Source organism: Dasypus novemcinctus, chromosome X, assembly GCF_030445035.2.
Source record: "Dasypus novemcinctus isolate mDasNov1 chromosome X, mDasNov1.1.hap2, whole genome shotgun sequence".
Lineage (NCBI taxonomy): Eukaryota > Metazoa > Chordata > Mammalia > Cingulata > Dasypodidae > Dasypus > Dasypus novemcinctus.
In genome coordinates, this window is record NC_080704.1 from 27,002,457 (window position 1) to 27,018,987 (window position 16,531).

At 40.3% G+C, this 16,531-nt stretch overlaps 1 protein-coding gene across 3 annotated transcripts in view; it reads right to left on the reverse strand.

Moving 5' to 3' along the window:
• ACOT9 (acyl-CoA thioesterase 9) overlaps window positions 1-16,195 on the reverse strand; it is a 43,167-nt gene extending 26,972 nt beyond the window's left edge. The window contains exons 1-5 of one of the 3 annotated variants that reach the window (XM_058291997.2): window positions 16,011-16,195; window positions 4,848-4,933; window positions 3,114-3,159; window positions 541-711; window positions 347-384 (exon numbers count right to left, since the gene is read on the reverse strand). In XM_058291997.2, the coding sequence (XP_058147980.1) occupies window positions 347-384; window positions 541-711; window positions 3,114-3,159; window positions 4,848-4,933; window positions 16,011-16,030 (361 nt within the window). In that variant the 5' untranslated portion in view covers window positions 16,031-16,195. Of the gene's footprint in view, window positions 1-346; window positions 385-540; window positions 712-3,113; window positions 3,160-4,847; window positions 4,934-16,010 lie in introns of those variants that run through there. The other 2 variants (XM_058291996.2, XM_004449823.5) reach the window with 2 other exon arrangements.
• Between the last annotated feature and the right edge of the window lie 336 nt (window positions 16,196-16,531).

A 16,531-nucleotide genomic window follows, 5' to 3' on the forward strand; every position in this document is an offset into this window, starting at 1 on the left:
AAAAGAAACACAGATTCCTAGTGCTGCTGACAACAACAGCAGCGGACAAAGAAGAACATGCAGCAAATAGACACAGAGAACAGACAATGGGGGGGGGGAATAAAATAAAATAAAATAAATAAATCTTTTTTAAAAAGTTGTTAGAAAGGAGGATTAATTAGATGTGTAATGCCATTAAATAGGAATCTAGGTTTGTGGGGAAAAAATGACAATTCAGCGGTAAGATGATCTCCTTTTTCTGCTCTTTTAGAACATGAGAGATTCTTATCCATGCAGGCTAAAGAATAAAAGCCATAGGATTCAAGGTATAACCTAAGTATGAGAAATACTAAAATAATACCAGTACCTCCTAAGCTGTCAAGATCCTCAAGAAGCCTGCCAAATCTGCGAAATAAAGCAGAGTGTGAATTAAATGAAAATCATGATGATTAAAAATACACAACACACTTTTTAGCATGGTGAAAATGTTCCAAAATTAATTGTGGTGATGGCTGCACAACCCTGTGAATATACTAAAAACATAACAAAAAATGCTGTTACCTTACAGTGTTTTGAACAGTCAAATATTTCTCTCGTAATTCAGGCTGACTGCCCAAAGGCAAGAGAACTTCGATATAACTGTCCTTCATTCTCCTCGGTGGCAGTTCTTTCTGTGAATTAGCCAAAAAACTGTGAAGTAGTTTTCGTTCCTCCATTGCTTTCACATGGTCTCTGAGAAGAAAGGATGCAAGCTTCATAAAATAACAGTGCATTCACACAATTCCAGTGACATACAGGCCATCAAAAGAGGAAAAAGAAGGTCTGGACCAACATCATCACTTCCTTCCCTCCCATCCCTCCTGCCACTTGGTGAAACTGAAAATTTCTGGTAAAATTTCTTAGGCTTGCAGATAAGGAAAAATATACTTAAAAGTGATATAAACCCAAATGGGCCATATATTTACCCTCAGCAAAAAGTTTATTCAAAGAATAAAATATTTGAAATCAAATTACAAATACACAGACATGTACACAATATGTAGATATATGGGCTAAAGAATGACATGGCTACTGAATGCCATATTCCCATCTCTCACCTCAACAATTCTTGTATTGTCTGTGTCCCAGCTCCCTCTTTCCTCTCAGTCTCCCTCTCTGCACCCCCACCCCCTCCCCCATCCCCACCACCTTCAATTTCAGGAGAGAAAGAGGAGGAAAAATGAAGTACACCCAAAAGAAGTGTAGAAGGCAAATCAAAATGTAAAAAGGATGGGAAAATAAAAAGGATACAGAAAGGAAAGAAAAAGAAAATTAAGATGGAAGAGGAAAAAAAAGAGACAAGGGATAGGGAACTAAAATGTTGACAATATTATTATATCTTCCTAAGCTTCACTGATTATTATTGCTAGAAAAATTTAGCATGAATTTAATTAAGTCTTTACCTTTAATTTACAGCCTACAAAAAATACAAAGCATATGTTCCCCAGTGTGACAGAGCTGGACTCAACTGTAGTGTAAACTACAATGTAAACTATAATCCACCCTTAGTGGCAATGCTCCAATACATGTCCATTAACTGTAACAAATGTACCACACTAATGAAGAATGTTGTTAATATAGAAAAATGTGGGAAGGGTAGGGAGCAGAGCATATGGGAATCCCCTATATTTTTTATGTAACATTTATGTAATCTAAGGATCTTTAAAAGAATAAAAATTTTAAAAAATACAGGGCATAGAACAAGAATTTAAATGTCATCATATAAATCCAGAATGTGGAACATTCTACAAGACAAATGACCTGACCTCTTTAAAGTCAAGCTCATGGACAAAAATGGGGGCGAACAACTATCAACTATTCTAGATTACGGAACATTAAAGAGTCATAGCCAACAAATGCAGCACACAATCCTTCAGTGAATCTTGATTTAAATTTTTAAAAAGCTGTAAAAGACACTTTGGGAACAGCTGAAATCTGAATATGGACTGGGTAATATACTATTAAGGAACTACTGTCAATTTTTTATGAAAATAGTATCTTATTTGTTAGATATGCACAACCATTGATTTTATTATGTAGGAGAATATCTTTATTCACTGGAGATGCATGTTCAAGTGTCATGATGTCTATAATTTACTTAGAAATGGTTCAGCCTAGAGAGAGAAAGAGATGCAAATATGGAAAAGTGTTCATTATCAAATCCAGGTGGTAGGTACATAGATGTTCATTCTTTCGACTTTTCAGTATACTTGAGATTTTTCATACAAAGAGATCAAAATTAAATATTAGGTCTTTTTTTATAAAGATTAGTCATGGAATCTGAGTTGCAGGTTGAGCGTATGTAAAAGAAAAGAATATATGCCATAAGCACTTCACACGTTTTCCTTCTAAGAATCAGTGAGGTGACCTGAATTCCCTTTGAAAAACAAAGTACAATGTAAATCACATAATTTTAAGGCAATGATGCATCGACTAATGAGTATGTTAGAAAGTTGATCTTTATTCTCTTTGCCTTAGAAAAGCCATTATTACGATATTAGAAGAGAAAGAAATTCAGGTACAGAAAATGCGTTTTAATAGCCTAAATGATGGTGCTTAGTGAATCTTGGTTCTAAAGGTACCAAATGAGGAAGCTCTCAAACTGCTGCATACTTTGACAAGGAAAATCTATTTTTATCTTCCCATCTACATTTATGACCTAAGTCAGGTAAATACACCTGATTTACTTTAACATTTGTTATGCAGACAGTCTGTTTAAGCACTGGTTTCAGATGTGCAATAATTTGTACAATGGTTTATTCCCGAGTATCCCGAGCAGAACAAATTTTTTTTTCTATATAGTTCCTTGCCTTAATAAATATGTAATCTAAATTTAAGCATACATGTATTTTGTAAATTTGTAAACTACAAAGTAAAAAAAATGAACATTTTGTGGAGTTTGTATTTTGCATACTCAAGGTGAGAATTAAGTTTTAAATAAACCTATAATATTTTATCTGAAAAAAAAAAAGAAAGATTGATCTCCTCAAGCCAAAAAACTCAATCCATCTCTGAGTTCAGGGCCACAAGGGCGTAAATAAAGCTTAGCACAACACTTCGGGGATGAAAGGATGAATGCACCCAAGAGTACGTACCTCCAGTTTGTTGATGCTCCTACTATCTCCCGCAACTTATCTCGAACTGAAACCAAAATAAAGAGGTCACTCCATGAAACAAAGGAAAATGAGAACTGGAATATGGCAATGAGCTCAAGAACTATGAAAAACAATTCATGCATTCAGAAGCTTTAAAGATCCATGGATTTCCATTTAATGACACAACAAATAGCTCAGGGAAGGGAGCAGGTCTCTGCTCCCTGAAAACTTAAAACTACTACTATCCCTTTAGTGCAAAAAAGAATACCGTTTTGCCAATCACTGTGATTCATATAAACAAATGAAAAGAGCAGAACTCCAATGATTCATCCAGTGGGACTGCAGCAGTGTCAGCAGATTAGTCCCTTCATGATGGAGATGTATGAACAGCAGCCACACCTAGCTTCTCATAGACAATACATATTACTTAGTGCAGAGACTGATACTTGGACATGAAAATATCCAAACCTGACTCTCATTATAATTGATTTCTCCTATGTTCATGCTGTACTAATCGTTAGAAAAGATTACCCCAGAAAAATGAAACAAATAATTAAATTAAGGTAAGGCAAAGAAAGGAACTTCATTTTAGTTAATGTACATTGCCCAAAAGTGCAAGAATGAATTAGTGCTTTAAAAAAAGAGCACTTAAAAAAAAGTTGTTACTAATTACCACACACCATTATTCACATGAATAGGTAAACATGCTATATGGATGAAGGGAAAAACAAATGAGAAAACCAGTATTAATTCAAAACAAAAAAAATTTAATCTAAAATATTTCAAATAACATAGTGTTTTTTTCTAGCATTTCAAAGTATCTATTCCAATAATAGGAAATTAACTATAGCAATCCTTGTTCCTTCAGTAGCTTTTAACTGACCAAAGCCAAATATGGTTAGATTAACTTGTACTTCAAATTTCATGAAAAATTAGCTAATTTTTCTATCAAACAATTGTATCTATACCATAAATTTGGTGCAAACTCTGATTACAATTAAATCATAAAGAACTGCAAAAAATAACCGCTAGTAAATCAGTTTACTTCTGATTTTTAATTCCTGAGTTCCTCTAATAAAAAAATGGTCAGAAAGTACCACAAACAGTATTCAGACTACTGATGCTCACTGGCATAAAAATGATTATTACCAGTTTAGTCAGTGTAAAGAAAAAGGCAGGTACCAAGGGTCAAGAAGGAAAGTAGAATTTTAAAGTATATGTATACACATACATATATTTATCGGAACCCTTTAAAAAAACCACTATTTGAATTATAATAAATAATCCTAAATTGATAAGGACAATCCATAGCTTGCATATAAGATTAGTAATTGAAATTAACTTTAATTAAGCATGGGATTAACAAGGTACCTCTAACAAAACTATGGACTAGGAGCATTTAGTTGGTACAACTGAAGGGCCCACCTCTTACTTATACATTAGGTCTCTTTTTCCCATGCCTTCCCCCATTCAGTACCTATGCACAGGAAATAGAAATCATTTAACTAAAAGAGCTTGGTCCCCAAGGATTCCAGAGACAGCTCAAATTCTGAATGTGATTTCTATCCAAAGATATTATGCAGCTATCCTAGTCATTTTATAAGAGAAAAGTTTACACCAGATCTACCTTAATATGCCTCATATACCCTCAACTATTGTTCTATAAACCTCCCAAACAAAAGTACATGAGGGGTTTTTGCCACATTAGCATTAAAGTTAAACACTCATCCTTACCTTCATTAATGTGAATCTTGGAATTCTGGGATCCTTGAGCCAGTCCTCTGGCAGGAACAAGCAGGCCCTTGCTCAAGGTACAAAGTCTATAAAACAAGAAAAAACACACTTAGAGTAGGTTCCATGGGTTCTTCCCCGACAACCCAAAGACCTGTGCCTCTTGCCAGAGCACTGGGCCATGCCATACCCTTAGTATAATATACCGTCTTGTAGGGGTCTGCACCGGTTTCACAAATATACGTATGTTTGCATATGAGGTTACTCAACAAATCATCTCTCCAACTAGAGTAAACATTTCTTAAGAGCAGAGCCCAATAAGGTAATTATCTACAAAACAAATAAAAAGTACTGACCTGGTTTAATGGATTTATTCGTTCTCTGTTTTAGTAGCTTCAGAAGTCCAGATTCAACTTAATAAACAGCTGAGCAAATTAGTTATAAACATTTATTTTACTCTTTATTATCACATTACAGTTCCTCAATAAATAAGCTAAGTGCAATTAAAAGCTAATCAATGGGAAGCGGATGTGGCTCAGATGACTGAGTTCCTGCCTGCCACATAGGAGATCTGGGTTCGGTTCCCGGTGCCTCCTGGAGTAGACACACAAGGCAGTGAGCTGACACACTGTAGCTGATGCAACAAGATGACGCGGTGAGATGACACAACCAAGAGACAGTGATGAAATACAATGGGAGATGCAACTAAGCAGGGAACTGAGGTGGCTCAGGCGATTAGCACCTCCCTCTCACATGGGAGATCCTTGGGTTCGGTTCCCGGTGCCTCTAGTAACAGAAGACCAGCACACAACAAACAGACACAGCAAAAGCAAACAACGAGGGGATGGGTAGAAATATTTTTTTAAAAAGGTAATCAACTTTTAAAAACTGCATTAACCCTTTCTGCTCTAAGAGAGTAATCACTGGACTTACGCAGAAATTCCTAAATCCCCAGCAAAATCAAATAAAACCAAATCCATCCTACCAAAATAAGTGTGTTTTTTTGTTTTGTTTTTTATTTTGTTTTATTTTAGGTACCGGGGCTGGGGACTGAACCCAGATATGCAGGAAGCCAGCACTCAAGCACTGAGCCACATGGGTTTTTTCCCTTTGTTTACTTGTTTTTAGGAGGCACCAAAGACCCAACCCAGGACCTCCCATGTAGGAAACAGACTCTCAATGCTTGAGCCACATCTGCTCCCCATTTAAGTTGATTTTGACTCACTGTTGCTTAAGTGTTGGCTCCTAACCATAGCAACATAAAATATATTGAACTTCACTTTACAAATTTAATATACAAAGATGCAATCTACAAACAGCTTTATTTCCAGCACCGGTAGCTATCTGACCGAATAAAAGCAGCTTATCCTAGTGACCAAAGGCTGCTAGTTCAGCACTATCAGGGGTTTGGACTGGAAACAAGGGAAGCAAACAGGTCCATGAGAGAGTGCAAGTGCTTCACCTCATTAATATTATACTCAATAATATATACTGGCCACACACTATTTTAAGGGTTAACACAGACGGAGAAGACAAGGCATTGAAGAGGTCAAGAACTCCAGATCCTTATTCTAGCTCAAGTTACTAGTAACTTCTCGCTACCCAATGCCTGGACAAGTGATGATCAACAACAACAAAAAAGATAAAATATATTTTTAAATTTTCTTTGGAGCTCAAGTTATTACAGATTCCTTTTCTAGATTATAGCATTCAGGGATTGTCTATCAGTAGAAAATATTTTGTAAAATCTACATATAGTTTTGGTTTTAACACTTGTACTGCTAGAACAATCCTTGTCCCAGTCAACTAATTAACTGCGAAGAACACATAAATATGAGCACATGCTCCTTGGCTAATTGAATTCCTTATCCATCCAGTCACTCAGTGGCTGTGATACAATCATTGACGGTCCACTAAGACCAAAATGCTTGCTGGAGTGTTTTGGGTTTTGATTTTGTGCTTATTCTTCTCACATAGCTAACACAGGCTATCTTATATATTTTGGCTTTTTTCCCCACAATAAATTTTCCCTTTCTGTACTTCTGTATACAGGTTAGTAATACAGTTTTCTTGTTCTTGTCCTTCTAATTTACATTTTCTCAGAACTTATTTGAATTTTCTATTTATTTTTCACTATTTCATTGTATGTATTTTCTGTAGGTTCGCATCGCTTTTGGGAGCAAACAGGGTACGTATTCCTTCATTCTACCATCTCAGAAAATATTCTATAACTGAATATATCTGGATTTAAAAATCATACTGAGGAATAGAAATGGGGTAGTAATATCCAATTTGATTCCAAGGTTTAAGATGTACAGTGCCCACCAGGTACATATATCTCATTAATAAATACTTGTGGCTACTTAAGAATGAAATAAGGTACTGTTCTTTAAAAAAAAAAAGTCAATCAGAAAGGTAGAGCTCTTAAAAATCTGACACTCAAGACTTGTTCAAGATTACTTTTTCAGAGGTAGTAGCATAAGGTAGCATATCTAATATATTGCCTTTATACTATTGGGAAAATAAAGGCCATTTTGACTTGGTTTTTAAACTGTAAAGAAGTTAAAAATGATTGATTGCAAACACATCTTGCTTTATATCTGGTACTTTTTTGAGGCTTTTTTAATAAATAAAACTTTTAATAGGAAATGTAATAGAGAGCATAATATAACAGCATTTGATTTTTTATACAAATATTTCAATACTCTAAATTTTAGACATGCTATTCACTCACTTTCTAAATAACGTACATGTAACTAGAGATGCTAAATTCTGTGACTTGGACTAAATCATCTAATGAATAAAATGTTAGTGAAAACAATTTTTTAAAAAGTTAATATTTTCCATTGCTACCATTAGCAAAATATTTTTTTAAAACCATGCCCTCAATACACTAACAATTATAATAGATGCAGTAGATGTACCCTATGGAATAAATGGGATCTGACTATGAATGCCTGAAAATTTTATAATATTCATCACAAACTAACAGGAGCTATATAACTGATCTCATATATCTGGGTAAATATACATATATACAGGCATTTTTGTTTTGTTAACCTAAGAAGCAGAATTTTCTGAAGAAGGATGAAAACCATCCCATCCTGCCATGTGTGAAGCAGTGTAGAATAAAAGTTAAGAGCCCAGGACAACCGGCAAGATGGCACCAGAGAAAGGAGTTCCTAGAGTCAGCTCCTGCTACAGAGCAGTTAGCAAACATCCAGTGTTCTCTGGAGCTAGCTGAAGCATCTGTTTGGGGGCTCCAGGAGGCCAGAAGAGCATCCTGCCACATCCTTGAAGGAGTGGAAGGAAGAGACTGCCCATCTGCAGAGAAGACTCATAAGCAGAGCACTCCACACCCAGGAGGGTGGTGTCCATCCTCCACGGGAGGCACAAACCACCTCCGGAGCTGTTTCACAGCTGGAATTGAAAGCTCCACTTCCCAAAACCCGGGGAGGAAGAGACAGGATGGAAGAATAAAATATGGATTAGAGTGGACTTACTTTTATTCTACTATACAAATATTGTGACTAGTAATGGAAGAAACTATAGCATTGATCTAGAGAAAGTGGCCATGGTAGTTGCTGAGGGCAGGGAGAGGGAAGAAGAGATGTGATGTGGGGGCATTTTCGGGACTTGGAGTTGTCCTGGGTGGTGCTGCAGGGACACATGCTGGACATTATATATCCTGCCATAACCTACTGAATGCACTGGGGGAGAGGGTAAACTACAATGTAAACCATTATCCATGTGGTGCAACAGTGCTCCAAAATGTATTCACCAAATGCAATGAATGTGCCACAATAATAAAAGAGGTTGTTGATATGGGAGAGAGGGTATGTGGAAACTTTTTATATTTTCTAATGTAACATTTTTTGTGATCTATGTATCTTTAAATAATACCATAAAAAATAAATAAATGCTAAAAAAAAAAAGAGAGACAGACAGTTGGGCACCAACTCTGGCTACTGATGAGTAAATTCGGTAGGCTAAAGTATAATCCTGAGAACAGCTTAACTTGGAGCCTGCCCAAGTCAGAAAGAGGCCAGTAGCCGCCATCTTGACTCCAAGCCTGGCATGAGGGGAAGCGGGGCAGACTGAAAATCACAGTGCTGGTGGGGACCAGCTTTTTCCCATCCAGATCAGATTGCAGCTCTAGCCTAGGCCCCAGTGCCACCTCCAGGAGGAAGGAAACTGAGGGGACCTGCACCAGCCTCTCCAGGAAATTAAGGCCAAGCCACGGAGGATGGTGATCATCCTACTTTGGCAGCCCAAGCCACCCCAAGAACTGTTCTGTGGCTGGAATTGGAAGTTTCATTTCCCAAAAAACAGGGGAGGAGGAGATGGTTGGCCACCAATTCAGCTACTGATTCATGAATTCTACTTGATGGACTATAGCCTTGGGAACAGCTAAAGTATGAACCTGTCCAGGTGGGAGAAGGTCCAGTGGTCACCGTTTTGACTCCGCCCCCAGCATGAGGGGAAGCTGGGCTGACCGAAAATCACAGTGACAGTAGGCGCCAGTTTCTTTCACCCAGATTGGCCTGCAGCCCTAGCCTAGGCTTCACCCCCACCTCTGGCAGGGAGGAGGCTGGCAGGCCCTGCACCAGCCTATCCAGGTAACTGCAGGTACCTCTGGCTGGCACAGACTGAATAATCAGAAGTCTACCAGGGCAACTGTAGTCATCTTGGACCCACACTGCAGAGATTGCTGCACTCATCTTGGACTAGCACTGCATAGACTGCTGCACACACCTGCAGCTCCGCCCCTACCCCACGCAGGGGAGAAAGGGGCATGAACCTTCATCAGTCTCTCTGGGCAAATAGTCTAGGCATGCACAACCTGGATTTTTCACACAGGTATAACTCTGTCCCTACCCCTGGCAAAGGAGAAAGTTGGGAGAAGCTTCATTGGTCCCTGGGGCAATGAGGGCAGCTTCAGCCTCCACAGGTTACAGTACCAACTACCTCCTTGGATCCTACTGCACAACCAGTGAGGGAGAAAGGGCAGAAAGCCCTAAACTAAAGAAAAAATTGCACCCAGAATAAATACTCTAGTAAGCCAGATGCCAAGACACAGGCACACCAAGAAACAGGAAGCTATGGCCCAGTTAAGGGAACAAGATAAGCCTCCAGATGACATAAAGGGGTTGAGACAACTAATCACAGATGTTCAAACAAATCTTCTTAATAAATTCAATGAGATGGCTACAGAGATAAAGGGTATTAAGAAGACACTGGATGAGCACAAATAAGAATTTGAAAGCATACACAGAAAAATAGCAGATTTTATAGGAATGAAAAGTGCAATAAATGAAATTTTAAAAAAATATTGGAATCATGTAAAGCAGATTTGAGGAGGCAGAAGAAAGGATTGGTGAGCTTGAAATGGCCTCTGAAAGTGAACATACAAAAGAAGATATGAAAAAAAGAATGGAAAAAATTGAACAAGGTCTCAGGGAACTAAATGACAGCAAAAGACATGCAAATATATGTGTCATGGGTGTCCCAGAAGGAGAAGAGAAGGGAAAAGGGGCACAAGGAATATTTGAAGAAATAATGGTAGAAAATTTCCCAGCCATTTTGAAGGACATAGATATCCATGTTCAAGAAGCACAACGTACTCCACCAAAAAAAATCCAAATAGACCACCTGAGACACATACTCATCAGAATGTCAAATGCCAAAGACAAAGAGAAACTTCTAAGAGCCGCAAGAGAAAAGCAATGCATAAAATATAAGGCATATCCAATAAGATTAAATGCTGATTTCTCACCAAAAGCCATGGAGGAAAGAAGACAGTGGTATGATATATTTAAGATACTACAAGAGAAGAACTTCCAGGGAAATGGATGAGACTCAAGCAATTGGGCTCCTGTCTAGCATAAAGGGGGTCCAGGGTTCGATGCCCAGGGCCTGTGGTGAGGGCAACCTGGCCCACACAGCCAGCTGGCCCACATGGCATGCGAGCCCATGTGGGAATGCCACCCCATACAGGAGTGCCGCCCTGCATGGGAATGCCACCCAGTGCAGGAAAGCCACCCCACGCAGGAGTGCCGGCCAACATGGAGACCTGGCACAGCAAGATGACGCAACAAGAGACACAGAGGACAGAAAATAAGAAGATGTAGCAGAACAGGGAGTTGAGATAGCACAAGAGAGTAATCACCTCTCTCCTACTCTGGACGGTCCTAGGATCTGTTCCCTGAGCCAGCTAATGAGAATATAAGCAGACAAAAAAGAACACACAGCAAATGGACACAGAGAGCAGACAATGGGGGGAATGGGGTGGGGGGGGGAATAAAATAAATCTTAAAAAAAAAAAAAGAAAAACTTCCAGCCAAGAATCTTATATCCAGCAAGATTGTCTTTCGAAAATAAGCATGAGTTTAGAATATTCACAGATAAACCGAAACTGAGAGAATTTCTACCCGAGAGACAAGGTTTTCAGGAAATACTAACGGATGTCCTAGAGCCTGAAAAGATAGGAGAAAGAGGCCTGGAAGAGAATCTAGAAATGAAGACTATATCAATAAAAGTAACTAAGAGTGTCAAAAGAGTAGTGAAAATAAAATATGACAGATAAAACTCAAATAGTCAAGAATAAACTTAACTAACAATATAAAGCACTTGTATTCAGAAAACTGCAATTCAATGTTAAAAGAAATCAAAAAAGGCCTACATAGGGATGTGGATGTGACTCAAGCAAGTGGGCTCCCATCTACCATATAAGAGGTCTAGGGTTCGATACCCAGGGCCTCCTGGTGAAGGCAAGCTGGCACACTCAGCGAGCTGGACCACATGGCAAGCTGACAGAGCAAGATGATGCAACAAAAAGAGACAAAGAGGAGAGACAATTAGAGACTTAACAAAAACCAGGGAGCTGAGGTGGCACAAGAGAATGATCGCCTCTCTCCCACTCTGGAAGGTCCCAGGATTGATTCCTGGAGCCACCTAATGAGAATACAAGCAGATACAGAACAACATACAGCAAATGGACAGAGAGAGTAGACAATGGAGGGAGGGGAAAGAAATGAATAAATAAATGCCTAAATAACTGGAAGAACATTCCATGCTCACAGATTGGAAGACTAAATATCATTAAGATATCAATTCCTCTCAAACTGATATATTCAATGCAATCCCAATAAAAAAAGTCCACCAGCATTTTTTTAATTGAAATCACAATTATCAAATTTATTTGCAAAGGTAAGGGGTCCTGAACAGCCAGAAACATCTTAAAAAGAAAACACAGACTCTCATCTCCAGACTTTAAATAATATCACCTAGCTATAGTGGTAAAAATAAGCATGGTACTGGCATAAAGACAGACACATAGACCAATGGAACTAAACTGATGGTTCAGAAACAGAGCCTCACATATATGGTCAAGTGATTTTTGACTAGCCTGTTAAACTCACACAGCTTGGGCAGAACAGTCCACTCAATAAATGGTACTGAAAGAACTGGATAAAAGAAGGAATCTTTTTCACACCTATATCACACCTTATCCAAAAATTAAATCAAAATGGATCAAAAAACCTAAAAATAAAAGCAAGAACCATAAAGCTCCTAGAAGAAATTGTAGTAAAATACCTTCAAGACCTAGTGGTAGGTGGTAGGTTCTTAAAGGAGATAAGAAGAGGACTGAGATGGACTACTGATGTTTAATGTATGTAGAAGTTTTAATTAGCTTTACTGTAAAAGTGTGGAAATATAGAGAGTGGATGGTAACACATAGTAACAGGTAGTTTATAAATGGGGATGTGGCTGAAAATGGTAGTCTAGGGATGTAAATGCCAATTGACAGGATGTTAGAGAATAATCTAGGAACTGAATAGCACAGTAAACCAAGATGAGAATTGTGGTTGATGGTACAGATGCAAGAGTGTCCTTTGTTAGCTAGAGCAAATGTACATTACTATTGCAGGGTGGTAGGAATGTGGAGAAGTATGGGAAAAATACAACTGGAGTGACCTATGGACTGTGGTTACCAGTAATAACATAATATTCTTGCATCTATGCCAAAGATGTACTGTTATTAATAGGGCAGTATGGAAAACGTGTTCCAAATGTACACAATGGACACAGTAACAATCAGATGAGATTATGTTATCTGTAACAAATGTTCCACCACAGTGTGGTGTGTTGATAGAGCAGTGTGGTTTGGGAATTCTGCATATGTACATGATTGTTTTATAAAAGTCTACAACTTCTGTAATAAAAAAAGTATATTTAAAAAATAATAATAGGGTGAGTTGGGGGAAATACATCAAATATAAGGACAATAATTAGTAGTAACATTTTGACAATATTCTTTCATAATTTGTAACAAACGTCTCACGACAATGCAAGGTGTTGGTGGAGGGTTGATGTATGGGACCCCTGTATGATGTTATGCATGTTTGCTTTGTAAGTTAACAACTTTTACTATACACTTATTGTTTATGTATGTTCATATATAAATGATATAAAGATAATAATAGTAGGGTGGGTTGGGGGAAAAATACTTTGGTCAGTAGTAATATTTTGACAAAGCTCTTCAATCATTAGTTAAAAATGTTTAACAACAATGCAAGGTATTGGTGGTAGGGTGAGGTATGAGAGTCTTGTATGATGTTATATATGTTTGTTTTGTAAGTTCACAACTATTACTATACACTTATTGTTTATGTATGAGTGATATACTTCAATAATTTTTTTTAAGTCAAGAGCCCATTTCCACTGCTAGTTAACTGAGTGACCTCAGGATGTTACCTAACCTCCCTGAGCTTCAGTGTCCTCATCTGTAAAATGGGAATAATATTACTTATCCCATAAGATTGTCATAAGGATAAAGAACTTAACACATATCAAACCCTTAGGAAAAATGCCTAGTACATCGACAAGTCCTCAAAAAACAATAGCTATTATTATGCAAGAAAGTCATGCTTCTCCCAAATCTCCTCTATAGGTCAAAAAGAACCTGAAATTTCGAAAGCATAAGCAGGCACTATGATGGACCATCCTGAATATAGAATCTGATGGAGATGGTAAAGACATTGATGAGTACAGAGAAACAACTGGGCCACTTTATTGGGAAATTGTCCTACAGTCCTGTTCTTTCAAGCTGTCTTAAGAAATCTGAAAGTATATCCATGTGGTACAACAAAGGGATAATTTGAACACTTTTAAAAAGCTGATTATACCAATCATATACTGGGTATAATAAATCTCTACAGAGCATAGAAAATTTTTACTACAAATGGTAAAATTTCACTCCTGATAATCTGATGAAAACTGTGGACTATCGTGCTGGTGGTGAGGGGAAACATATCTACTGACACACGAAATGGTACTATTTCAGATGGTTCAGAGAGTATCCCCTTTTGACACCCCAATGGTCCCCTATTTAAAAAAACTTTTATTCAAACCAAACTCCTGAAGAAACTGAAGTCCACAGAAACTAGATAACTTTTCCCAGAGCCAGTCAACTGGCACACTGGCAAAGTCCAGATAGAGCCCAGTTCTTCTGACCACTGCCCCCCAACACACACACACACACACACACAGAGGCTAGCTGCTCTTTCCACAATCTCAGGCTGCTTCCCTTTATATGGGTAGCCCTGCGGTAGAGGGGATGGGAGAATGTTTTAATCACTATTACCACACCTCAGCGTTTTTGGCTTATCAGGGCAGCCCTCAGGAGTCTGTCTTACAGTAAAACTCTTATTAGGCCTTTAGAAGAAACTGTCAAGAAGCCTTTGGGACACTCAGGCCCTAGGTCCCCATGATTGAACTTTTTCAGTGAAAGGAGACCAAGGAGCCCAACTTCTTCCATGGCTTGCCTAGGGGGGTACAGAAGTCATCCAGAGGTGACCATGGACGTCCAGGCTCCATTCTGGGTCCCATGATGGATGGCAAGAGTTCCCAGTGCAATAATAGGCAATGCCACTCATATGTCCTCCACTCTGTGGAAATGCCGCAATTCAGATACGAAACAGTCAGGCAGCTCTTTTGTGAGACTTAAGAACAAAAGCTATAAAGACTGCCCACGAGACAAACAATAATCATCTCAGAATGGTCTGTATTCATTTATGTACTCTTTCTCTTACTAGACACTGACTGAATACCCACTTAAGGTTCAATAGGAATCATAAGAAAGCACAGGGTTAGGAAAGTTCAGTGCAAAGAGGACTTCCAAACTGGGTCAGGGAGAACCGATAAAGGTTTCAGAGGGGAAAGCATATGGACAAGACCTTGATGCTTGTAAAAGACCCTTCACATCCTGTCCAATGCAAGTTAAGGCCCACTGCGGCCCTTCTTTTAAGGACTTTCAACTCGTCTTAGTGTCATGAAGCTTTTTTAAGTGCTCTGAACAAGAGAGTGCGAGGACCCTTTACAGCCGGTTAAGAGCGAATAGCAAAGAGCAGCAAAATCCACAGGGATTGTGAGAAAACCCCAAAAGAACTGCGATCGGCCAGAAGTACCCTAGACCACACCAGGGAGGCAGGTACACCTGGAGCGGGATGACGTCAGAAGCCAGAGCAGGTGCGGGCCCTGCCGGGCCGAGCTGGAGCGCTCTGGTGAAGCCAGGGTGAGGGAATTGGGAGGCTCGTGTCTACAGAAAGGCAGCCTCCTGGTCCAGGGGGCCCAAGCAACCCCTCTCCCCCGCCCATACTGGGACCCTGCTGAGCCTTAACGGTAAAATTCAAATCAGCACCAGGGGCCCTAGTCACACGGTTCTGAGGTCTCGGAGCCCAAAAGCTACCTGGCCATCTCTGCCCACGTTACGACACACCGAAGGGCCCAAGGGGGCCAAGCACTTATCTTAACGGTGTTTTCTGAAGGAAGGCAAAGGGCTGGAGGGGTAAAGCAGAGCTCCAAATACTAGCTTTCTGATAAGTGGCTACCCCAAAACAAAGTGCAACCACACCCATAAAGCCCAAAGAGAAAGGAATTTCGGGGGAACACCCAACCTCCTCCCTTAAAGGTGCCGCTTTTCATATAAACTCCTTGCCGGAAGACGCTGAAGTGCGGGGCGGGCTCCCCCTTCCGCCGGCCCCCACCCAAGGCCCGTCCGCGGCGGGGTGGCGGCGGACGGCGCCCTTTCCGCCCATATGCCCACGGCGTTAGTCATCGCCCGCCCGCTCCCTCCAGCCCGGCCCGCCAGGTCCGGGTACTCACCGCAGCAACGCCCGCTTCATTGCGCTCGCACGCTGTGCCCGCAGCGGGAGAAATGGGAGCCGCGCGACGCCCGCGGGAAGGTGGCTGAGGTGACCCACCAGGACCGCTTAGCGAGGGGGACCCGACTCGCCACGGCCGCGCCCACGCAGAGCGGCCGCCGGGGGCGGAGCCACTCTGCGCCCGGCGGCCCTGGCCGGCTCATTGGTCGGAAGCTGGAGGCCCTCTGCGCCGCTTCCCAATCAACTTGCAGCCTGGGGCGAGCTGGGACCCGCCTATCCCCAGACTCAGTGCACTAAGCGTCCCACGTGGAGGCGGGGCGCCGCCGGGTCCTTCGCAGCGCGTCTCCGTTATCCGGCTTCGCTTGAGGCCGCGCGACCTAGAGCCGCGCTACCTCGCCTTCCAGTCTGTGGTTCTTACCTTTGGCCGCACTTTGGAATCTCCTGGGCAGCTTTGTAAAATACTAGTGCCTTGGCCCCACCTTCGGAAGATTCGCGTTTATTAGTCTGGGGTGCGGCCTGGGC